The sequence below is a fragment of the Rattus norvegicus genome, chromosome 1 (genome assembly GCF_021556685.1).
Source record: "Rattus norvegicus strain SHRSP/BbbUtx chromosome 1, alternate assembly SHRSP_T2T, whole genome shotgun sequence".
Lineage (NCBI taxonomy): Eukaryota > Metazoa > Chordata > Mammalia > Rodentia > Muridae > Rattus > Rattus norvegicus.
Window position 1 is genome coordinate 20,264,914 of NC_141534.1, and position 25,109 is coordinate 20,290,022.

Here is a 25,109-nt window from a genome sequence, read left to right on the forward strand (position 1 = left end):
TCAGGTAAGATTCGGTTAGGTGATTTTGTTAGTTAGGTTGGATTCTGAGTGTATGTACGAGAAGGGAAGAATTGGGGATTATATGAGATTTCTGGATTGAACAAATGCCTGGAATGTGGAGGCAAGGGTGGGTGGAGAAAAGGCTCAGCGGGCCTTGGGGCATACCGGGTTGGTTGTGCTTGGTTCCTCCTATACATCTCAAAATTGTCCGGCAGCCAGATAGAAACACGGAGTCAGGAAAAGGCAGCTAGAGACAGAGGGTGAGGTTATTTAGGGTACAGATGACCTCGAAGGATGGGGGGGATGATTGTCAACAAAGCACTTGCCCTGTGAATATAAGGACCCAAGTTTAGATCTCCAGGATCTGTGGAAAAAGCAAGGTATGATAGCCCCTGCTTCTAATCCTAGTGCTGTGGTCATGGAGGGCAGGATTCCTGAAGCTCACTGGCCTGAAGTGCCAACCACTAGGAGATCCTGACTCACAGGAAGGTAGAAAGAGCTTAAGGAAGGACACACAGGGCTATCCTCTGAGCTCAGTACCACTTCAGTAGTTCCTTCCCCTCCTCACACACAGAAATAACCCTAAGACCTCTGGTCTAGAGAGGAGCAGAGGTTGAACAAGTGTAGACATCAGCAGTGAGCCTGAGAAAAGCTCCAGTGAGGCCTGAAGAGAGTGGGGCACACAGTCCTGGAGCTAAGACCAGGATGTGTTTTAAGGAGGAGGGAGTTCTTCCAAAGAATAACTGGAGATGCTCTCTTCCAGTGACTCAGTTCAAAACCAGCGTGGTCTCAAGTGGACCATAGCGTTGTTCTAAGAGTTAGGAAGTGAAACTGAAACACAGATCCACAGCTGAAAGCTTTCGGATAGACCTCAAAGTCTTCCTGGAGACCAACCTGATGAACCTGTAAACTCAAAACTTTCCTTTCTTGCTGTAGGAGAACAAACAAGATGGAAGGATCCTGAGGGGTTCTCAGAGAGCCAGAAGGAAAAGACGTGGGGATTCAGCCGTCTTAAAGCAGGGTGAGCTGATGATGAAAAATGGTGCTGACTCAGTGGCCCTAAAAATGCTTCACAGGAGCATTCTGGTCTTTTATGTTCTTCACAGTCACAGGGAATCCTTTCAGTTTCTCTTTGGTGTGGGTTTTCTCCATAAAACAAAGGCTTGAGGACGCTGTTTAGGAAAGTTAGCAGACTTTCAAGTTGTTATCGTATGTGTATGGAACACTCTTCAGTGAACAGCACACTCTTCAAAATGGTAGTTCCTGCTTCTGCCCCTTTGCCAAAACCTCTGTTCTTGCTCATTTCCCAAGATGTTACATGTTCTATTATGCTCTCTCTAAGCACGTCCTCCTAGTGTGGCCCTGTCTCTTCCCCCTTTCCTTGAAGCCACATCTTACTGAATCCAGCTCTTAGGCTTTCCTCCTTGCTATTTGGTTAGATAAACTCTTCTCCTTTTTGGGGTTGGATCTCTGGTCATTTCCACCTAAGCTCTTCTCAGCTCTACTCCACATAGACTGATGTTTCAGCCCTGCGGGTCTTTGCTCAAGGTCAGTGGAGATCTATACAGCCCAGCCACCAACATTCTTCCTCGGCAGGGCTGTGAACCCAGCATCAGCTCTGAGGCATTCCTTGGTGTTTATTCCATTAATCTCCCAGAAGGAGTTGGAAATATTTCCACCTGTCTATAGTTCACAGCAGAACTTCCACGCCCTTTAAAATAACTTTCTGGTTGGTTGGGTGGGTGGGTGGGTGGTTGGTTGGGTGGGTGGTTGGTTGGTTGGGTGGATGGGTGGTTGTGTGGGTGGGTGGTTGGTTGGTTGGTTGGTTGGGTGGGTGGGTGGGTAGTTGGGTGGGTGGGTGGGTGGTTGGGTGGATGGGTGGTTGGGTGGATGGGTGGTTGGGTGGATGGGTGGTTGTGTGGGTGGGTGGGTGGGTGGGTGGTTGGGTGGATGGGTGGTTGTGTGGGTGGGTGGTTGGTTGGTTGGTTGGGTGGGTGGGTGGGTAGTTGGGTGGTTGGTTGGTTGGTTGGTTGGGTGGGTGGGTGGGTGGTTGGTTGGGTGGGTGAGTAGTTGGTTGGGTGGGTGGGTGGTTGGGTGGTTGGTTGGTTGATTGGTTGGTTGGTTGGTTAGTTAGGATGTAAATTAAATACCCTGGTCACTCTGTGTGGAGTTTCCTCTTTCTTCAGCCTCTCTCTCCTTTGCACCTATAACCTTCTAAGGACGAGATTCTGAAGCTGTGCACACCTTGCCCTTTTCAGGCCTTATTTCTCTTTCATAAACACCCAAATTCCCTTCTGTTGTGTTCCTGAAGGGCTTTACACATCCCAGTGGACTCACAAACGCATTTGGTGCTGCTCCTAGTGAGCCTATCACATCCCTTCCCCGTCCCAGAACTGTCACACATTCGATAAGCACCCAGTACATTATCCTGTTCCCAGCCTTCCTCGCTGCTGCAGCAAACACCACACACATCCGTGTTTCTGTAAGGTTTTACTTCCTGTGGCTTCTCTGGGAGTCCTGCTGGATTTTTCATGTATGCCAAAGTTGTCCCCTTGTGCTTCAGTGACTGGATGTTTACCACAGTTCGCTTCCCAGTTACTGTTCCTCTGGAAGAGAGACCAGCAAAGTAGATACGTCAGCCACGGAAAGGAAAGAACCAGAAATCCTAGAGGTTGCGGAAGAGAGATATCATGGAATATTTCATTGATTTTTGTAGCTCTGGAAAGCCAATTATTTGATTTACTGTCTTTAGGCTTGCCTCCTAAAGGCAAGAAAACCTGGTGCTGGGCATCCTACCTAGAGGAGGAGAAAGCTGTGGCAGTGCCGACGAAGCTGTTCAAAGAGGTAAGAGTGCTTCCTCCACAAGTGCTGTGTGAAGGCAAAGGGTGGGTACTTGTCTGCGTTCATCCCATCAGTTCCGTTATCTACGTAGGAGTGGGACTTGGGCATTTTTTTATGAGTATGCATGTGGACGATCTTTCACAAGGCAGCTGTTATTAGCTGTATTGTCATTAGTGTGTACAGCACTGTGCACACCCGTGCACACCCACAGTTTCCTCTCAGCATTTGCTGGGCTTCCCTCATTCTGCATTATAGGAATACTGCTACTGGAAAACTAGTAGATGCATTCTATGTCTAATTATGAGGGATCAAGAATGAGCTATTGAGTTACACATTCTATTAAAATGCTTTACCTAGTAGTCCTGATGAGAATACCCTATCATAAATAATTTAGAAGTCAGTTTAAAGTGTAGATAGTAGCTTTACCTCCATATAGGATCTCTTGCCACTAGACTAAGGTAGGATTTTCTTTGTAAAGGGCATCTGAAGTTGTTGTCACTGTAGAACTTCTTCTTCCATAACGTGCGTTAAGGTAGCCATTAATCACAGGTGAACTATCAGGAATGCCTGTGCTCCAGTCCAATCTTCCTTACTAAGCTCTGGTGGGTAAGATTCGGCACACAGCCTGTACTTTCTATCCTGTTATTTAAGTCACTTCTTTGAGTGTCTTCCTAGTTATGAATGAACAAAACAGAAGTGTAGTGAACATTAGAGGGACTGAATGAGCATTGAGAATTTTAATTCAAATGTATAGTAATTAAAACTATGGTGGATAGTTATTTTTCTGTACCTTCGGTTCTTTAGAGATTCCCTACCCCTGAGATAGGGTTTCTCTGTGTAGCCCTGGCTGTCCTGGAACTCATTCTGTAGACCAGGTTGGCCTCAAACTCAGAGATCCACCTGCCTCTAACTAACAGTTTTAGAAACAGTTTATTTTTAGTAATATGTTAGGGTACGTGCACATGAGTGGTTGCCTGCAGAAGAGAGAGAAGAGACTCTGGATGCTAGGAATAGAAATCTGAGTCTTTAAGAGAAGCAAGTGCTCTTACCAACTGAGCTACCTCTCCGTCCCAGCTTCTAACATTTTTAAAAATTAATTGAAGAGTAATACATAGCATGATTCAAATTGTCAGTATTAAAAGGCAATAAAGTGTGACCAGTATGGCTTTGTTTCCCTCACACCAGATTTGTTTCTGCTGAAGGGGCCAGTATTTCGAGTTCTTGTGTTTTCTTCCTGGACCACCATGCACCTTTCTGTCCCGTCTAACACCCAGTGGCAATGGCTTACCTGTGCTGTGTTGGACATTTTAACTTTACAGTTTGGAGATTATTCATTTCCGGTCATTGGTCCCTCCTTTTTTTTTTTAAAATATGCCAAGCCATAGTATTTTAAACTTACATTTATTCCGTTAAAAAATTAACTCGATTTCTATTGGTTTATACAGAGACACATTTTAAAATTTTTTTTGCTGGAGGCTTTAGTAAATGATGTTGCACACCTGATGTTTTGCATATGTTGGGGCTATGTCCTTTAGATAACTCCCAGAGTTAGATTGCTGATAGGGAGATCGATCACCTTTTTGTAGATAGACTGAAATTGCTAGTGATCAGGCAGACATATTCCTAGTGCTCCTGCCTGGGTCTGCTTTCTTAGGGCACAGAGCCACCATGCCCTCGGGTCTTCACAGTCCATCGGGAAATCTATCTTGTGATTCCGATGGGCAAGGTTGACTGTCTCTTCAAACATGTGAAAGATGAAGTTTTTTTTATGACTTTTGCCTTTGTGTTTTTCCATCCTAACTGTTCATGAGTCCTTCTCTTTTGGGACTTTTAGTGGTTGATTTATATGAGTTATCTTTGAAGTGGTAGGGGAGGAGCATGGGGCCCCTGCTCACTCTGGGGGAAGGGGCCAAGTCTCCATCCCTAAGGACTCCTTAGGATGGTGACTGTTTGAGGTGTGAGCTGGTCCTGTGGGTGAGGTAACGCTGCGGCCCTTTTCATTACAGCACCAGTCCTTCCCATACAACAAAAATGGATTCAAAGTCGGCATGAAGCTAGAAGGTGTGGACCCTGAGCACCAGTCTGTGTACTGTGTCCTCACTGTGGCTGAGGTGAGCTCCGCCTTGCATTTGCTTGGAGAACAAAGATGATGAGCATGGGGGCTTTATGATGAGAAAAAATGTCTGAGTGTTTACATCGTGTGAGGCAGGATGCTTAACTTTTTTTGTGTGTATTCTCTCCCCAGGTCGTGCACCTGGGTTGGAAGTGGTGTCTGTGAGACTCCATATAGACTTTGCTATACTGTATGTTCCTGGACAAAAGGAACTGATATACATGAGATTTATCTATGAAAGAAAGGACTGGGGGGAAGTAGATATATAGATAGATAGATAGATATAGATAGATATCTATATGTATATATCTTACATATATACACACACTTACATAGAGCTTATACATCCTTATGTAGTATTTTGTAGTATTTTGGAATGTCTCTTTTGTGTTAAGTTTTCAAGAAAAAGTGAGTCAAGACCACACACACACACACACACACACACACACACACACACACACACACGCTTGCATTATATTACTGAGAGCACTTGTGACTGTGTGGTGATACCAGGGCATGGCGACTGTACTTACCTGGAACACAGTGTTTGCCCAGTGCTAACTGGCTATCCTGCAGACAGGAGCTTGGTAGGAAACAGTAGAGTGTCAGGTGCTCATGGAGGTGAGCCCATGGTGCCCTAGGCCTGGTGTTTTAAGTGAAGGATCTACAGACAGGATTGAGTTTGAAGATTCAGTAAATACAAATTGCTTTTAAGAGATTTATGTGTGAAAGAAAGAGTTTGGGTGGCAGGGATTTAATGCCTGTATTTACTTCTTTGTGGTACTGAATAAGGACCCAGAGCTTCAAACCTTCCCAGCAATCAGTCTATTACCGAGTAACATACCCAGCCCCAGTGCCTGTTCTTTAGAGCCTTATTTTACTTAGTGTTGATTTTTAATTGTGAAAGCTATGTCTGGTCTTTGTTAAAATCTCCGTGCTAAGAGTACTGATTGATCTCTGCTCCATCTGCCTCTTGCTGAAGTCTAGAGAGCGCCCTTACAGTTACTGCTTCTCGGTAACGTCTCTGCATACCGAATTATATATAAGTATTCTTCTTCTTTACACGTAAATGGTACATTATGCATAATCTGCCTCTTGCTCCTGTGACATACATACAAACTTAATGTTTTACCATTGGGTCTTGTTGAAAGGGTTTGTGAATGAGTACCTTAGTCATCTGGGCTAAGGAATGCCACAAATATCACACCAGCAACAGACTTCATGCAAGAGACTCATTGGGGCCTTTGAGAGGGGATAGAAAACAAGACAATGGCAGACTAGACTGTGGTGGTGCAGGCTTTCTATTATGGTGGCAACGGTGGAAACGTTGCATTTGCTGTTAGTGACTTGATGACAGGGTGTTGGCACCAAGTTATTGAAGGCAAGGAGGAACCTGGTTCTGGAATGTGAATGGTTCTCAGTTGACTGACACTTGTCCCATGGACCTACTTCTATTCATTTCAACTGTTGGCATGTTGATAGCAACTGAATGGACTTCTATTTCTGTAAGACAGAAGGATGGTGAATTTGAAGCCTGACTGCATAGTGGGACCCTGCCTCCCCCCTCCCGCTCCCCAATCATCAGCTATGTTGTTGAAGGAACAGCCTTTCTGGTCTCTGCTTGTTTCTACTTACACAGATCTGTAAGAAACCAAGCTGGAGCTACAGAATGAAAGGTTATGGGCCTTTTTTTATGACATTGCCACCATGCTTGGTTCCTCCAGCCCCTCCTGTCGCTGAGGTCATTTTAGCTTTAACTAGGTTTCCTTGAGTTTTTCAATTCTTAAACCTCACCAAGACTGTATGAGATGGGGTCCTGATACCTGAGGGTTTGGGGCTTTACTCCAAGGAACAGCCAATCCCTCCCTCCCTCCCTTAAAGTGGAAGAAGGGGAAACAGCAGGCTTACCTGTTGGAAGACTTTTTTTTTTTTTTTTTTTTTTTTTGACACCGGTGTTGAACATATCAAAGAAATGGGGATAGCTCAATTGGCAGCCGTAGGGGGTGGCAAGACAGAAAGGATTGGCATGAATAATGAGAAAGGAAGCTAGCCAATTCCTTAGGAATTCTTTTGTAATGGAGACAGCCAACATTCCATCATAGTTGAATTTGTGTAGAGTATAGCCTCACAGACCCATCCTTGTTTCCTGAGTGCTTGGGTTACCCGCAGGGAGTTCATTCTTGTGACTATTGTTTTCAAGGTTCTTATATCCCTTAAATTAGTTTATGGGAAACAATTGCTCCTTGAGGAAATGCAGGCTAGGTTCCTGTGAGCCTCTGGTAATGGTACTTTGGTCGGCACACAGAACTTGTTTCTGTTTGATGATTCCCTGCTAATTATATTAATGTTTTGTAAAAACTGAACTCTCGGTCTTTCGCACACTCTGTGGAGAGGACGTGAATCTCCCATTACACTTTTCTGTTTGCTACTTGCTTAGCACTCTAGGAAGTTAGAGGTTAACTAGTAAAATCACCAACGGAAAGGGCGAAGATGTGTTAAACTTGGTACTAAACAGAGAGGTCTAAACTAAACAGAAGTCCCCAAGGAAGCCCTGCCGGTCACCACTGTCTTCACATTTCTAAAGGCAACATCTATGGTATTTTGGGTTAACAAGCAAGTGAATCCATAGGTACAGAATGTATGAACAGTTGAAGTCAACGTTATTTATTTGTTTGTCCTAGAAGCATTTACTAGGTTAGGTGTGGCTACGAGATTGGAAGCTTGGGAAAGGCAGAAGAGCAAGTTGGAAGGGCTGAGGCTTACTTCCTAAGGTTAGACCTTTAATGCAGGAAGTGAATAGCAGTTCCTTGTGAGAACTCCAGGTTCGTGGGAGCACATAGACCTTGCACGTGTAGATAAGAGACTTTTGACACAGAGGGTCCTCTGGGCAGGAGGTGGTGGAAGTGGGATTAGCCCTCCTGAGACAGTGCATTTCCCAGGGACCCCAGTGTTGCCTAGGACTTCAGATTTTGGGATCAGTGTGCTTAACTGTAAATTGTAAAGTACGATGCACTTTAATTAAAATATAACATGTGGGACATTACTTTTCCTTATTCCTTTTTTTTTGGTTCCCACTTGCCAGAAGAAATAGTTGTCAATATTTTTTCATATTCTTTAATCCTTTCATTATGAATTTCTATGTTTATATACATATATATATATATATCCATGTATGTACATGTAAACATGTGTGCATATGTCCATACATTTTTAGAAGGAGATGCACACTTCCACAGACTGGCTCACCTTGTCTAATTTGGTCTGTCACTTGAATTTTAATAGAATGCCTTAGAGGCCTTTCCTTGACAGTAACTACCATTACTCACTGTTGGGAGATCATAGTGCGAGCTCTGTACTTAGCCTCCGGCTTCTTGTGGGCTCTCATATTTGTGTGGCAAGCACCTTACTGCCAAGGCCTCATCTCCTTAACCTCCCTAAGGACATATCACACCTGATAAGCTAATTTATTATAGGGTGTATGTGTGTATGTTTGTATGTATAGCTGTCTGTATCTGTGCATCTGTGTATATGTCTATGTGTGTATCTATGTGTGTGTATGTTTGTGTGTTATCTGTGTGTATGTGATTTATGCAAGTCTCTGTATGTACCTGTGTCTGTGTGCATGTCTGTGTATATATATTTACATCTGCATGTCTATATGTGTATCTGTGTCTGTATGTTTATGTAGGTGTGTGTATGTCTATATGTGTGTATGTGTGTGTATTTATGTATCTGTGTGTGTGTATGTACTTGCCCGCGCATTTTTACTTATTCTATACTCCTACCTGTTTCAGGTTTGTGGATATAGGATAAAGCTTCACTTTGATGGATATTCTGACTGCTACGACTTCTGGGTAAACGCCGATGCTTTGGACATTCACCCCGTGGGCTGGTGTGAGAAGACTGGTCATAAGCTCCGCCCTCCTAAAGGTAACTCCTGCTTTTCTCTCACTCAAGCTCCGCCCTCCTAAAGGTAACTCCTGCTTTTTCTCACTCAGTTTCACATTCTGCACAGCCTTACTTTATCAGGCGCCAACTGAAGTGTTAGGAATTATTTTTTGTGATAATCAACTCAAGCTTATTGTTCATGGTGTAACACTTGCTTCAAAGAAATAAAGTAAAAGCTAAGATACTGAATTATTTACACGTACTCACTTGCACATGAAATAATACCTGAATAGTAATAATTCTTGACCATAAACAACATTTACATACAGGTCTGTTTTATCTGCATATATATGTGTGAATACATACACATATATACACATAGTCTTGAAAAAAAGCCATTTGAGACATTGGTTTTACTACTGTAGTCCTATTTGAAAAAGTATTGAGAAGCCAGATATGGTGGCACTCACCTGCAGTCCTCGTGCTAGCGAGGCTGTGGTGGGAGGGTTGCTGGGTAGACATTAGTTTGGGCTTTACTGTAAGTTCAAGGTCACCGTGGATTACAACAGGTAGACATTATTTCTGTGGGAGAGGGACAGGTAGGGAGGGAGAGAATCCTGAGAAACCATACCTTGAAAATAGAGTACTAAAAATTACCATGCAGAGACGTTGGACTAATAATAATTACTTTTTGGTGATTAAGGATCAAGATCAGGGGCCCATTCATATGAAGCAAATGCCTTACACTGATTTATGCCCCCAGCCATGTGGAGTTCTTTGCTTTTTATTTTTATTTATTGAGAAATGCAGCCTTGTCTCAAAATGAGGTCTTCGCCATTTTTTTCTCCTGAGTGCCGAGACATACCCAGCAGATTTCTTTAGATTATAAAATCTGCCAGAGGTGTTTGTTTTATAATTATTTTTAAAAAATCTCCAGAACAGCAAATACCATTTTCAGTCCATCCCCTTTGTATTTAATAATAGTCCTTTTTTTTTTTTTTTACTTTTTTAGGATGTCAAAATAGAGTTTGATACTTTTGTCCTCCCTTCCTTGGGTGTTGGGGTTAGAACTCAGGGACCTGCGGCAGCCAGTCAAGAACTGAGCTACACTCCAGCCCCAGAGATGTGATTTTATAGAGGCCCACCATGCCTTTATTCTAACTAAAAGTTGTAAATAATGTGGGATTTTTTTGAGAACTGTAAAGGCCCTTTCAGAAATTCACTTCTCCTAAGGAAACGGGAAAGTTAGACAAGGCCCTGTTTCACTGTAACTGGACTAGGTGAGGGGAACTGAGGAATGTTATCACTCCAGCTTACCAGTCCTACTTCTGAGGAACTGTAACTAAACATCTATAGAAGTAGCTTGATACCACAGAGGTTCAAAATGCATTTCCTTCCTATTCCTTTTCTGTACGTCTGCCACCGCACCCAGTTAAAGTTGCGAAAATTCTAACAAACTTAGAAGGTAAGCACCACCTGTATCTAAAAATAATAGTTTTAAATTATTGGTTAAATTTTATTTATTGGAAAAAAACATTTGACTGCAGTAGGACTGGAAATTAGCTCACGGTTCTTCGCAATTTCCCTAAGTCTGTCCACCTGTGCTTTTACTCTAGGCTATAAAGAAGAAGAATTTAATTGGCAGTCCTACCTTAAGACGTGCAAAGCCCAGGCTGCTCCCAAGTCATTATTTGAAAATCAGAACATAGTAAGTGCATCTGAAGTAAAGTACTTTTCCTTTCAAAATGAGTTTTTTTTTTTCCCTAAGTGTCTCATAGGATAAATCACAAGTGATAACAAGGAGTTTTAGTGCCTTGGTAAGTAGAGTTCTCCTGTCTTAATTAAACTTTAAAATTAGCTTAAATTCTTCATGAATAAATACCTTTTTTATAGCCATATTATGGTCGTCTTACTGAATGGTAGAAGACAACACAATATGAAATCCAGGTGTGGTTTACAATTAAGAGGCATAGAAATTAGATCAGCTGGAATATTAGACTGTTGCCTTCATTTAATTAGGAACACTGTTCAGACTGGAGTCACAGGGTGTGATGGATGAGCCCTGTTTGAGTTCACTGGCGGGAAGTCACTAGGGACTCACCTATGCCTGTATTGCAGCTCATACTTTTGGTGGCCGTGGTTTTTGTAGGAATAGCAAATGCAGATGTGGCTGCATTTTCTGTTTCTTGTCTGTATTTGTGCTTTCATTCCGTGTTTCTCCTGTGTCATATTCGAGGGGTCCTTGATGTCCTTCCCTCCCCAAGATATGACCTAATTAGAGTGGGGGCAAATGAAATGTCATTCTTCCAGCTCACAAGGACTAGATGAGAGGGCACATACAACCTTTCACTGCAGACAAATGAGCCTCTTGATTCTGAGCCCTGGAATCAAGGTTTTTTCCTTTTCCCTTCATCCCTGCAACTCCAGGGATCCCTGGGTCCTCAGCAGACAGCAGAACACATGGCTGCAGCCTGGCTCTCTCCTGAGAGTCTGTGCATCCTCCTTCCTGGATTCATCTTTTTGGTAGCAGGGAGTAAAAAGGATAGAGGCACCAGGGTTCCCTCCTGCTGGAACAAGGATTGGAATCGGGGGAAGACGTTTCCATCGGGGCAGTGATATCAGGCAGCTAGCTGGTCTGAGGGTACAGATCTAGTGGAAGAAATAAATATGCTCTGATTAAATTGAACATAAAGTAGGTCGAATTAAAAATCAAAAGGAGAGAGAGAGAGGGAGGGAGACAGGGAGTATGGTCAGCCTATTTTATTATCTCTTAATTGGGCAGACAGCTTAATCGCTGGAATGTAAATGCTGCCCTCGTCAGTTTGTATTCTCTGACAAGACACATCCCTGGAGGAAGGTCAGTTGGGTGGAAACTCGGCAGCCTGCTGTCTCTGGCCCTCGGCAGCTCCTCTAATGATGACTTGCATCACGTCGTGATTAACTGCCCTGAACTGCCACTGCATTCTAGACATGGCTAGCATACACCCTAATCTTAGGCTGTGTTTTGGCATTTGAGAGTTAATTAATCTTTCTATGTCTCCATTCTCCACCTCAGAGTACTCAGATATCTATGGACAAAAATGACATATCATTTCAGGGTTCAAATATATGCTGATTGTTGTGTATGTTATTTGCAGGTCCCTATTTAATCCACTTAGGACTTAACCGAGTTTTCATTGGTTACATTTTTGCAACTATATCTATATAGTTTTACTTTGTAACATTTATTTGCTTAAAGCATTAGAGTGGTGCCCATATGCTTCAGTTTGAAATGAAGGGTTTTCATTGGAGGGTAGAAATGACTTAAATTGTTCTGTGGCTGACACAAAGGATATTCTAGTATCGTACTCTGAGATTACAATATTTTTCCACAAAAGATTGTGAGGGCTGCTTACACATTGCTGTCCCTCAAGCTCTGAACTTTTACTACTGATAATCTATGGGTTTCCTTAAAATACTTAATACTCCTAATGACAATGTGTTTTAGCAGGGAGCTTTGCTGCTGCTGCGAGCAAAATTGTCTGTAGTAGCAAGCCAAACTCGTAATGGCTTGAAGCTTCTCATATAGGAAGGTGACCTACTTTCTGTAGAGTACTTGAGAGATGTTCTCAGAGTTAGAAGTGAATTCGTAATGACTCTACGTTTGTAACTCAATTAAGTGCATCTTTTGTGTGAAATAATTTTCATTGTCTGATCTGTAATCAAGCGGAAAAGAAGGCCAAATAATCAGTCATGTGGTGAATCAAACTTGTCTGCCTAGTATACGTCTCCCAGCTAAGGTATTGAAACACATGCTGAAATTAATTATTTTAAACTCTGCAAGGTTGTGGGTGTTTCGTTCTGAGGCTCAGTTAATTGAATGTAACTGTAGAGCTTTGTTTTTTATTGTTGCCGGAGAAAGCAACCCTGGGGTGAGTCCAGCATAGCATTTTTAAATTAGGGGCATGAGGCTGTGCATGCTTGTCCTTGAAACGGGGTGCAAGCGTATGTAGGTCTCCACTGTTGAAATGCCATGCGTGTTCATCTCTAATTAAATCTCGTGTTTCCACAGACAGTGATCCCGTCAGGTTTTCGAGTTGGAATGAAGCTCGAGGCTGCAGACAAAAAGAGTCCTTCCATTATCTGCGTTGCTACGGTAACAGATATGGTGGACAATCGTTTCCTGGTCCATTTTGACAACTGGGACGAGAGCTATGACTATTGGTGAGACAGTTTTCCATCCCTATGCTTCTGAAATTTTAATGCTTATCCAGGGAAAGAAGTAAGCACGTCATTAAAAGTAAGGGACAATATGAAGTTTATAACGAAACCAAAAAGCTCTAACATGTGTAGCGACTGACATCAGGCTAGCTCTTGGGAGGTGGTACAGGAGGATCAGAAGCTCAATGTCATCCTATGCTACCTAGGGAGCTTTGAGACCAACCAGGATTGTATGAGCCTCTGTCTTGAAAAAGTAGCAGTGCTCACACGGTGAGTCATCACTGCCTTTACCTCCATTTCTGGGGAGTCCAATGCCTTCTTCTGGTGTCTGAGCACTGCGCATACGGTACACAGACCTACATGTAGGCAAATTACCCATGCACAGAAAAACAAAATGCCATAAAAGAAGAGAAAGAATATAAAAAGTGGGATTAAAAAAAGTTCTGCTCCACTTTCTCCTATTTCGGATCTATAAGCTTGTTCCATATTGTATGTTAATGCATGTCTCATATTGCATCTCCAATACTATGGATTTCTAATGAAATCCTTTCAGACGACTCAGGATCTATATTCGCCTTGTGTTCCTAACATAAAATGTGTATCCCTTATCCCAACGCATACCTCCGTGTTGATGCCCTCCCAGGCTGCTTTTCCTCCTCCTCTTGAGAGCCATGTGTAACTTTTTGGGAATTTATTTTAATTATCTATTCTATATTATCTATTTTAATTATCTATAGTTTTACACTCAGTTTTAGTTATCTATAGTTTTACGCTCAGCTAGCTGAACCATTCAGATAGCTGAATAGAAATGATGGCAATTAAGGAACTTTTTTTAAATCCTTAACATTTTCAGATACACTATATACAATACTAAGAGCGTCATAGTATGAAAACAGCATCCTATGAAATCGTAAAATCATTGTAACAGAGCATTGACTTTTACATGTGCTGTGGATTGAGGGATCAAACCCAGGTTCTTAGCCTGCCAGACAATTGCCGTAACCTCTATAGTACAGCCTCGGCCTAAACCATTACATGTGATCACACAGCCGTTCACTAGAATTGCTTTTCCTGGTGAAAACATCTCTGAAGTGTTTTGACAAGCTGCTGTGAGTAAGTGTGAGAGGAGAATATCCAGAGGTGCATCAGATGTATTGTGGTTGGTACCAAGTGAATATTAGCTGATATAAATATAGCTATTTTCTTTCCCCTTCTTCAAAAATTTATTACATGTTTATATTGACTGAGGGGAGCGCATATGGAGATTTCAGAACAATGTTTGGGAATCGGTTCTCTCCTTCCACCTTGTGGTCAGTCCCACATGGTTTGAGCTCACGGGTTGAGCTCTGGTTGTCAGAGTTAGTGACACGCGTTCATTTGTATTACATATTACTTTTTAGTCTGTACAGTCAGATCCACCATTAATTCTCATTAATTCTCAAGTTGAATATTTAGATATCAGTTTTACTCAAACTGCTAAAGAAGGGGAATCACACTGGGCTTGTTTTCCACGTGTGCGCCTGGGGGTGCGTGCTCTCTAGTGCTTGTACTTGCATTCCGGGGCTAGAACTTAAAGTCAGTGTCTTCCTCTGTCACTGCTTTCTGTTTTCTGAAGTAGAGTCTGGCCTTTAGAACTTATTCATTCAGCTAGTCTAAGTAGCCATCTTGCATAGAGGATGCCTTATCTGTCTCCCGAGTGCTGGGAATACCAGCTGGCTGCCACACCCACCTGGCTGCCACACCCACCTGGCTGCCACACCCACCTGGCTCCCTATAGGTTTTGGCTCTCCAAACTCTAGTTTTCATGTTTGTGCAGCTTTCTCTCTCCAGTCTTTACAAAAGACGGCCATCTTGATCTTTTGTTAGATGTGGACAAAGATGAAGTGACGTTTGTTTGTACCTCAGTGTTTTGCTGTTGTTATTGTCATTTGTTGGTTTGTTTGCCTCTTGAAACAAGGTTTCTCCGTATAGCCCTAGCTATCCTGAAACTTGATATGGAGAGCAGGGCTGGTCTTGAACTCAGAGATCAATCTGCCTCTGTTGTCCAGTACAGTGGCCTTGAGCTCACAGAGATCAGTCTGCCTCTGTTGTGCAGTACAACACTGTTTTAAAGCCATAATTGGGTTTCTGGAAGAAAGTAATGAGCACAGGGAGCTTTGGCACTGTCTCTGCCGACAAGCACCCTGGTGAATAAGCAGGTAGAACCCTGGTTCCTTCTGAGAAATGCAAAGGGAGACTGCTCTCTTGTAGCTGATTTGCATATTTAAAGGCATAAACTAATGCCCTCATTTTCAGACCAGAATGTCCTTTGAAGATTACTTATATTTCTATTAACATGACATATTTTGTTAATTGTCAGCAAAAGAGAATGAGTTCCCTTTTGTAGTGTGCAACTAAGGCACTTTTAAAATTGCTTAAGTGTGCTGGACTGTCTATTTCTCTAGTCTTTGAACTTGGGATTTTTTTTCCTGTATAAATTACTTTGGTGCATAATTGAGGTTACAGATTTCCTTTCCTTTTTGAGTAAATGAAATGAGAGTCCCCTGCCCTGTAGTATAGGGATGCTGTATTCCATTTTAATACACAGGGCATGGAAAGCGTGTGACATCTGTCTGCATCAAGATATTATGTGTTCGGTTGTAATGAAGAATTCATTCTTCTAAAGAGGAACATGATGGAAATGTATGCAGGACTGAGGAAAGGAAAATAGTATATACTAGAAATAAAATATACCTCTGGGTTTCCTGATGGTCGTTAGCCTCAGGGTAACAATCTTCAATATCACAGAATATTGAAACTAGAAATTACTTTAAAGAGGCAGGAAGGAAAGCGAGGAGTGTTACAGGGATGAGTAAACCTTTACTGAATTGAAAATCTTTATTTTAGTAGGCTCGTAGCACCCTCAGGTATTTAGGACCTGTAAGGCTGGAAGTGAGTCTTAACTACTGGGAGACCCCACCCCCAACCCGCAAGTGAGACTCGAGAACGGAGTTTGATGCAAATGCAAGAGGTTTATTTTCCGGCACGTTGGGGTCAACCTTTAATCAGCCCCTCATGGCAAGTGACTAGATGGTGACTCTGAATGGCTATAACAAGCAGTTTTTATACCTTTTAGGGGTATAGGTTACATCAGCAAGTTACAGTTTAAACTTATTGGCTAAGCATATTGACCTTTGAATCTATTGGCTAGCAAGCATAGGCAGACTATAACATGCATTTGAACTCCATCTGGGACCAGAGAGTCAGGTGACTATGTCAGTACATTCTGCTCTTTTCCAAGAATGTTCCTGCTCCTCCTGAGAACTGTGGGTGGAGAATGGAACTTGGCCTAACCTTGACTCGAGGCAGGAAGCTGGTATTTGGCCTAATCTTGACCTGAGATGGTGGGTGTAAAGCTGGCAAAAGCCCTTAGTGTCCTTCGCAGGAACTCCATAACCTACCTACTTTCTAGTAGGCCAAGCCTCTTAATAGCTATTACACTTCAGTAAGAACTAGGGTCCTTCAGACCAAAATAAAGCACCAAGTGTTTAGGGTATGAATTTTAAAAGGTAGAAACCACATCCTATATGTTTTACTCTACAGCTGCAGGAGGAGGTTTTGTGCAAGCAAATCTTTTAACAGATGCTAAGATAAGCAATTAGCTGGAGGAGGAGGTTTGTACAAACAGGCAGTTTAGCAGAAGCTAAGGTAAGGTAGTTGGGGTGTTATGACCTTGGGTTCCTAGAATAGAGTTTGGTTGTTTTCCTTGGGATTCTCCATCAAGCGAATAAAATTCTAGTTTAAACCTGAAATAGCCTCAACAGGAATACAATATAGGAGAAAGCAGGAGGAACCTCTGCATTGTTTTGCCCTGTTATAAGCACCTTGGGAATACTGTACCCCACCTCCTACTGCATAGACAGCCTCTTTCTCCCTCATCTTCCCCCTGCCTGATATCGGGCTCCAAAGACAGAACATATGATGAGAACAGTCACCTCTTCTTCCCCCCCTACCCCCGAGGCACTGGGATTTATTTTTCCTTGGAAGAAACTAATATTTTCGTGAGATCGTTTCTTTGGGGATCCAAGGCAGCATGACCACAGGACTTAACATGCTTAGCACAAGCATGGACCTATGGCCTCAGCCACCTGGGTTCCATTTTGATGTGATCTCTTGGTGAGTTGGGGAGAAGTCAGCAATGAATAGATCTGTAGAAAGGGAAGCATCAAATTAGTGGTTTAGAAGAAACCATCTTTCCCCAACTCTTTCTAAGTAAACGACAAACTGTGCCTCAAGGTTCATCTCTTTATTACTTACAAATTCAGAATAATAATAATTTTAGTTTTTCCCTTATATAGTATTGATAGATTTGTAACATGGGTTTTAGAGTGGTATCAAAGGTAATGAGCTTTTATTACTAAGTTTAGTTCAAGGTGCACTGAGTGTTGTTGTCGACAGGAGGGGAGGAAGTGGATGGAACTTAAGTCTACAACTTTGGCATTGGGGCCTGTGTTCTAAGGAGAGAAACTTGGTGGTTAGTGTTTGCTTTCTTTTACTACCAACTGTTGCTGTCTTCTAAGGCATGTGGAATAAAAGATTGATTCAACCTCACTGGGCGGTTCATGGGGAAAAGCTTCTCAGAAGACATGGGATTAGAGTTACACCATGAAATAAGGCAGTTGGCACATGAAGGGGTGGTGAGTCATTGACCAAGGAGAGCATGCCTGTGTTTGGCACAAGGGTAGCATGTGTGGAGACTGACACCATGTGGAGACTGGCAGCCTGCTTATTGAGTAGCTTATTTAACTCCTGAGGCCTAGTTACCCTTCCATAGGGATCACATAATACCTACCTCATCACACGCCACAAAGATTCAAATAAAAGTTTCAGTGTGCAGAATAGTTTGCAAATAGTTGAGGAGAATGGAAGGGACATTCAACTGAAAAGAAAAAAACAACATGGTGTTAAAGGCAAACAATTTTTTTTTCTGGCAAGTGCTGGGGTCATCTTCTAAGGTGGTGTACCTGCACTTAGAGTATTTTGCGTGTAGTTTCTGGGCTGGAAGAAGGTCTCAAAACACTGTGAAGGAGGGGAGTGTAAATATCTGACACTAGATTATTGGTCACATTAATCACGTCTCCACTCTCAATCCAGAGGAAAAGAAGAAGCAAAGGGTTGATCCTAGGGTAACTGAATGGTATCACTTGGATCTTTGCCAAGCTACTGTGTTATCAAGAGATTCTAAGCAAAAAGCACATTAGTAAATATGAGTTAGAGGGGGAAGGGAGCAATAGGTAACAAAGCTAGAGGAAATTTGGAGTTATTAGGAAAGCAGAGACTAATATAGAGTGGGTGGCTGGGGCAGTCGGGTACTGGGGAGGAAGTTGGAGTAGGAGAGGCAGGGTCCTATCTTCTGACCCTCGACCATGGCCACTTGAAAGAGGCAATGTTTGCTTTATATAAGCTCCTAGAAATATCCCTGCTTGGTTCTCTGCCTAGCCTTGCATACATACCTAATTTTATGTCATTTTTTCGCTGTGACATAATACACACTTCTAATCTCATGGGAGGTGGAAGCTGGAGGATCGGGAGGTGAAAGTCATTCTCTACCGATCCCGTTCAAGGCTAGTGCAAGCTAAACAAATACAATCACCAACAAAGCACCTCCTCTTTTCAACCCTAGGGGCTGAGGTACTCACTTAGCCTGTTTGTGTGTTTGTATACTGTGATCTTCGGGTCTTGCTTACTTTAAAGTTAAACCATACATATTGAGGATATGTGGATTTTTTTTTTTTCTGAGCTTTTCAGAACCACTCAGTCTTGATCCACATGGATCACAGAGGACTGCTAATAGTAGTTCACCCATGATTTACATAAAGTCCTGAGTGATCGAGATAAGGAAATGAAGTAACAAGTGCTTAGCGTCAGTTGGTTACTTTTGATTCCTGTTGTTACATTTCTGCCTTTGAACACTAGACGGAACTAAGATGATTTGTTCCGTGGCAAAGGAAATGAGTTTGGAGCCTTCCGACTTTTGAGTGGGGTGCTCTTTGCTGCTGACAGAGTATAAGGAAAGTTGGTCAGAGAAGACTGCTTTGAGATGGTAGCTTTATCTTAAACAGTGACTTAATAAGTAGATACTTATGATGGACTTTATGTTGGGTTTAGGCAGTCAACAGTAAGTAGATTTCCTTAGTTGTGATTTGTAGAGAAATCAAATAAAACCAAAAGCTAGTGATGTTTATTTTTTGCTTCGAAATAATCAGCATGGCTTTGGTAGGTACTTATATTAGATTGACAAGAGAAAGAATCGAACCAGTGTATATTTACTGTTTTTATGAATCCATTTATAAGTACTACTTCCTTCTCCCCCACTCTGACAAAGTACTTTTATTGTAAAGAGAAAAAGTAAATGACTAAAACATTATAGTAGTCTATTTAGTATAGCATAACACCAGTATTTTAGAAAAAATAATTATTTTATATATTGAAATATTACATACTACTGCATACATATGTACAATATTTTTACTTTATATATTAGTTACATGATTTTGCTTTGTATGCTAGTTATATGATTTAATGTAATCTAAAGGGAAATTGTTCCAGTTCCATTTTAATATCAGATTGGTTTAGAGAGGAAAAGCATTGCATGGTGTGTTCTTTCTAGGCTTCTCCCTTAGGTGAATCTCTAAGAATCAACTGTAAAGCTTTTGCAACAGATACAACACAAGCATGTGATTTGTGGAAGCAGGCTTCTGAGGGTTCTCAAATGTGGAGTTCAGAGAAGGGGAATGTAGCACAGTCGTAACTAAAGAGATGAACAGCCTTCTCTTATATCACAAGGGAAGCAGAATGGTCAGTCCATCCAGGCTGCAGAACTATAAATCCCTTCTTAAAGTACCATCAGTAAAAATCCAAAACCAAGATGATTAAGAAAAGCTGAGGGCATCCAAATAACCCCATTAACATGGTTATAACAGTACATCATAAGGAGTTGGACTTGACATTAACCTAGCTTTTTATGTGTATGACGGTTTGGTCTGCCTATATGTCTGTGTATCACGTGCGTGTCAGAAGGGACCATCAGATCTCCTTCGAACTGAAGTTCTAGGTAGTTGTGAGCCACCATATGGGTTCTGGGAATTGAACCTGGGTCCTCTGGGAGAACAGAAGAGCCTCACCTACTGAGCCCCATCTCCAGCCTGAAGTTAAAGTATTTTCTTTTGAAGTAAGCTCTGTGGAAAAAACCAGCTTGAAGTAGTGCTTTCTCCAGCTCAGTCTGTTCTAGTGTTGACAATGCGTCCTTGAGAAACTTTGCTAGCCTCCTTCACTTAGAGCGCTTCTTAGAAAGCGCTTTGGTTTTGGCTACTTACTAGATTTCTTACTTATTGGTAATACCAATGTTTGTTACTCTCTGGCTATGAACTTCTGGTTTCCTATGTCTTCTCTCTCTCTCTCTCTCTGTCTCTCTCCCTCTCATGTGTGTGTATGTGTGTGTGTGTGTGTGTTGTTGTAAAAATATAAAAATAAAAAGTATAGTCTTTTACCCCGTTAGGTCCGCTCCGCGGTGTCCCAAGATATCTGTTACATATCGTGGCAGAAACACAGCCCAGCCGCACACTTTCCTACACTCAAACCCTCACATAAAAGAACACACAACACAGTAATCTTAGATCCAATTGGTAAGATATAATTGCCCACTTAAACATACAAAGCCCGGTACCATCCATCCCTTGAGAACATTAATAACAACCTGTAAATACACAAAGCAGAATCTTAACATCACCTGCCATGACTTCTCCCCTCTCTCTGTCTCCTCTTCTCCTGTCTCCTCCTCTTCCTTCAAACTTCTCTCCCGCCCATCCTTCCTTTTCCTCCAGTGACAGGCCTCCTTCTATCCTGTACCTGCCCCTCACCTGTACTTTACAAATTCAATGGAGAGGTGGTTCTGGTGAAGTCACCTGAGTCCTGAGTACGTGACTAGGCAGCTGTCCTTGGGGCAGTGGAATTAGCATCAAAATACAGATAGCTTCAGGGCAAACCACAACATGTGTGTGTATGTGTATGTGCGTATGTGTGTGTATGTGTGTGTGTGTGTGTGTGTGTTCAGGGGTGTGTGTGTGTGTGTGTGTGTGTGTGTGTGTGTAGGTTTCAGATCACTTATTATCATTGAGAGCACCCATGAGTCTAACCCATGTCTTCAGATCTATGCTGTGGTACGTCTATAGGCCTCTTATTCTGTAATATTTACCAGAACTCCTCCTGGGCAAATGTATTGTATATTTACCTGGCACCATCCCAGTCTGGGTTGAATCCACTTCTGCCTACTGTATCTGTGCCTGACCATCGACTGTAACTAGAAACAGGTACCACATGCTGAGTGCTATGACTTTGCATTTGTGGCTATTAATGTGGTGGTCATCTGGACCCTTAGTCTGTGCCTGTCACTGTCTGCTCTTCTAGACTACTACATTTCCTTCTTTGTGTGTGTGTGTGTGTGTAGTGTGTGTGTGTGTGTGTGTGCCACCCCCCCACCTTTAACTGAGAAAAAACAATGAGAAGAGACATCTTCCTCTTGTACCTCACTGGGCTCACCTTCCTGCTTTCCACCTGGGATGTGCACCCTGACTCTGACTTTTGTCCTGTCCCCTGCACCTGCACATCATGGTCTCTGATGAATTCTTTTTGTAAGTGCACACATGAGGGAAGAGAGATTTGTTTTAAAATCTGACATATCCTTAGCATATAGGATGAGTCCTTAGTGTGTAGAAGGCTCCCATCACAGGGTTTGCTTAGCAACTACCTATTTTCTGGAGATTGTGTACTTGTCTTGTTAAAAAAAAGTTTTCAAGTAATTTTAAACTTTAACATAGCTTAGAAAACAGAAAATAGATATATTCATATATATATATATATGTACATGTCCTTCAATTTTTCAATAATCAATAATAAAGCAAGCTTTTGCTTTTGCTCCCTGCCTCATTTTGCTGCCTCCTTTTATACCTGACTTCTCAAATCAATATGCTTTCTCTGTCGCTCTCTCCATCTTCAGTCTTACCCCCGTTTTGTTCTAGCTTTTGTGTCCTACATCTTTTGCTGAGACTAGAGACCTTTGTGTTGACAGGTCTAATGATTAGCCCTTGTTCCCCCTTTGATCTGTAGCACCACTGACTCCACTGACTCCAGTTGATTTCTTCTATTACGTCACTTACGAGTCACCTGACGTGGACTTTGCCCCCTTCTCTCTCTCTGTCTCTGGGTCGTCTCAGGTCTGCAGGTGATAAGTATCAGCCCAAACGCTGATAACTCCAGAATGGACACTCTGAGCCCTGATCTTCCTTCTGTGTGATCTCTTTCCAGACGTTGGTGTCCGTGGTTTATTTGACATTTCTTTCCTGTTTGCCTAACACGTTTGCTAAACATGCCCAGAGCAGGCGTTCTCATTCGCTACTTGAAATGTCAGAGGCGTTGCTGACAGTCTCTCCTAGCCCAGGAAATGGCGTTCTTGCCGCCTATGCCTACAGCTTCGGTCCACAGTTCACTCACATCCTATGTTAAATGTAACGACCTTAGTTCTGTTTACAATGTTCACCCAAACCTGATCGCTCTGTTTCCCTCCGCTGTGGTCAAGGCCTCTGGGATCTTTTGTGGCACCGTCTAACTGGCCTCTGGTATGGACGCCTGTTTGCATAAGAGTTATAATAATTGCTTTAAAACATAAATCAGAGCAGGGTGGTGGTGCACACACCTTTAATCCCAGTACTCAGGAGGCACAGTCAGGTGGAGGCCAGCCTAGTCTATAGAGTGAGTTCCAGGACAGCCAGGACTACGCAAAGAACCCAGTCTTGCAAAACAAACCAACCAAGCCAAAAACAAAAAAAAAACCCAAAAAACCCATAAATCAGGCTCAGCTCCTTCTCTGTAGAACACCCTCCACAATGTTTTACATCATTCTTGACTAAAATCCTACACTTTGTCACACCCTTTTCCATTCTGAGACCATTTTATATTGTTTGCTTCCTGTCTATCCTTTCCTATCCCCGTTACAGCTCTACTAGGGTCCCCTTCAGAACCTGTGGACTTGTTGTCTCTGCCCAGAAGTCTCCTTTCTGTGTCTGAGTGGCTCACTTCCCTGTCATCACACAAGTCTCTGCTCACAAGAGGCTGCTCTAAGAGGCAGCCATGGCTGGGCTATGTAAAGGGACACCCTTGCAGTCTCAACCCACTCTTTTACTTCATGGGCTTTTCCTTCGTGCCAACCACAGCTCATAAATTTAATTAGGCTTGTGACGGCTGCATGCGTCCTAAACATGTACATGCTTAAAATAATTCATTCCCCCCATAACAACCCCCTAAATACTTCTATTGTACTAGCTAGTGTAAGTAACGTAGGGGTGATTTAATGGGAGACTGCACATGCAGAATATGCAAATGTCACAACATTTATGTAAGGTACTTAATCATCTCTGGATTTGTTATCTTCTGGGTTCCTGGGCTCCAGTCTTCTGCAGATACAAAGGACAGTTATCTTTTTATCTCTACAGTTTCTTTCTACAATGTTGGTGCCATTAGAAGCAAGAGACTTACGCTTACTTTACTGTGGCCATTTCTTCAGGGTCTGTCCAGTGTCAGCCGGCTGGACACATTGCTTTTCAGCACATTATCTTCACTTGAGACTTTAAACAATGAGCATGTAGATAAATGGGTCAAACTCGTTCTTGCTGAGGTGAGGGATTCACAGAACAAGTGTGTTTAGGAGCACAGAGTCAAAAGCACCAGCTCTCTTTGCGGATATAGTAAATGTGTGCTTAATTAGAGTAAAAATGCTGGGCAGGAGAGAGCAACAGAGGAAGAATGGTTTGCTTGGTTCTCTGGGATCTGCAATTCTAAAGGGGAACAGAAATAGCACATTGTTACTATATATATTCATACATTTGCACTGGTCCTTTGCTAGTCTATAGTGCTACAGTGAACAGAAGTATTGCCTCCCTGCTCCATTATAGGAGAAATCTATTTATACTCTGTGTGTGTGTTGTGTGTGTGTGTGTGTGTGTGTGTGTGTGTGTGTAATTTAAGTAAGTTCCCACGTGATATTTTAGTGCTGGTTAGACCTCCATTCTGTTATCCCCCCATCACACCATGTCTGTGCTCTCTCCTTGGGCACTCCCTTCCCATGGCCCTTCGCTAGTTTTCTGACTTCTGTATGTACTCTAGCATGCCAAGTTTTGACAGTGGTCTAACCCACATGCCTTAGAGATGCTAAAGTAATTTTAGCTTTTCCGTTTACATGATTTTCACCTTGGAAATGATGCTCTCTGTGTACTCTTTCTGCCTTTAAAGTTTTGGGCTTTAACAACATTTTTTTTGTGTGTGTGTGTATGGAAAAATAAAAGTGTCAAATCCATGTAATATTTATCTAGCAAAAATAAACTGTATGTGTGAAAACTTCATACATATATTTATATGACGAGAGATCTTTTAGTTTTTTTCCCAAATTAGATAGGTTGTAATAAATAGAACTCTTAGATGTGTTCATAATTGCTACTTGATTTTCCTCTTAAAAACTTCTGACAGCATTTGCCTACCTCTCTAGTAACTCCAGCTCTTTATAACCTGCAGGTGCGAATCAAACAGCCCACATATTCATCCAGTCGGATGGTGTAAAGAACACAGAAGAACACTGATTACACCACCAGGTTTGGACTTATATTTTCTCTAACATTTTCCAGATACTTGAAGAGTCGGCCATGATTTTGTTTTTGTTTTTTTAAAGAATAGATACTTGAAATGTGGCATGCCCTATATATAGCCCCTGTCACAATTGCTGGGCTCAGTTGCGGTACAGAAGTGGCTGTGTAGGGAGTGAATAAACACATAAATGTGGGAGTTACAGTTTCATTCTACAAAGCCCTGCATCGGCTACAGGCACTGACCTGCTCACCCCAGATAGAGCTTCAATTGTGAGCATTAATATTGGCATTATTTGTATCACAACCTTAGATATCATGTTCTTTGACAAAGTTTGACCTTTGGTGGTTTCAACTTGAGATTCATTTTGGGACTTAATTATCTTAGCACGAAGTAG

The 25,109-nt window shown here is 42.2% G+C and overlaps 1 protein-coding gene and 1 long non-coding RNA gene across 33 annotated transcripts in view; one reads left to right on the forward strand and one right to left on the reverse strand.

Moving 5' to 3' along the window:
* The window catches only part of L3mbtl3 (L3MBTL histone methyl-lysine binding protein 3), a 100,605-nt gene that overhangs the window by 37,884 nt on the left and 37,612 nt on the right, over nt 1-25,109 (forward strand). For 27 of the 32 annotated variants that reach the window (XM_087565617.1, XM_087565654.1, XM_087565676.1 and 24 more), the window contains 7 exon segments: nt 937-1,021; nt 2,753-2,844; nt 4,848-4,952; nt 8,749-8,884; nt 10,459-10,550; nt 12,894-13,045; nt 24,644-24,720. In XM_087565617.1, the coding sequence (XP_087421743.1) occupies nt 937-1,021; nt 2,753-2,844; nt 4,848-4,952; nt 8,749-8,884; nt 10,459-10,550; nt 12,894-13,045; nt 24,644-24,720 (739 nt within the window). 32 annotated transcript variants of the gene reach the window in all.
* On the reverse strand, nt 16,034-22,537 carry LOC148006869 (uncharacterized). Its single transcript, XR_015649154.1, has 3 exons — nt 22,237-22,537; nt 17,874-17,960; nt 16,034-17,229 (listed from the first exon to the last, which is right to left on the reverse strand). It is a non-coding gene; the product is annotated as an uncharacterized LOC148006869 (long non-coding RNA).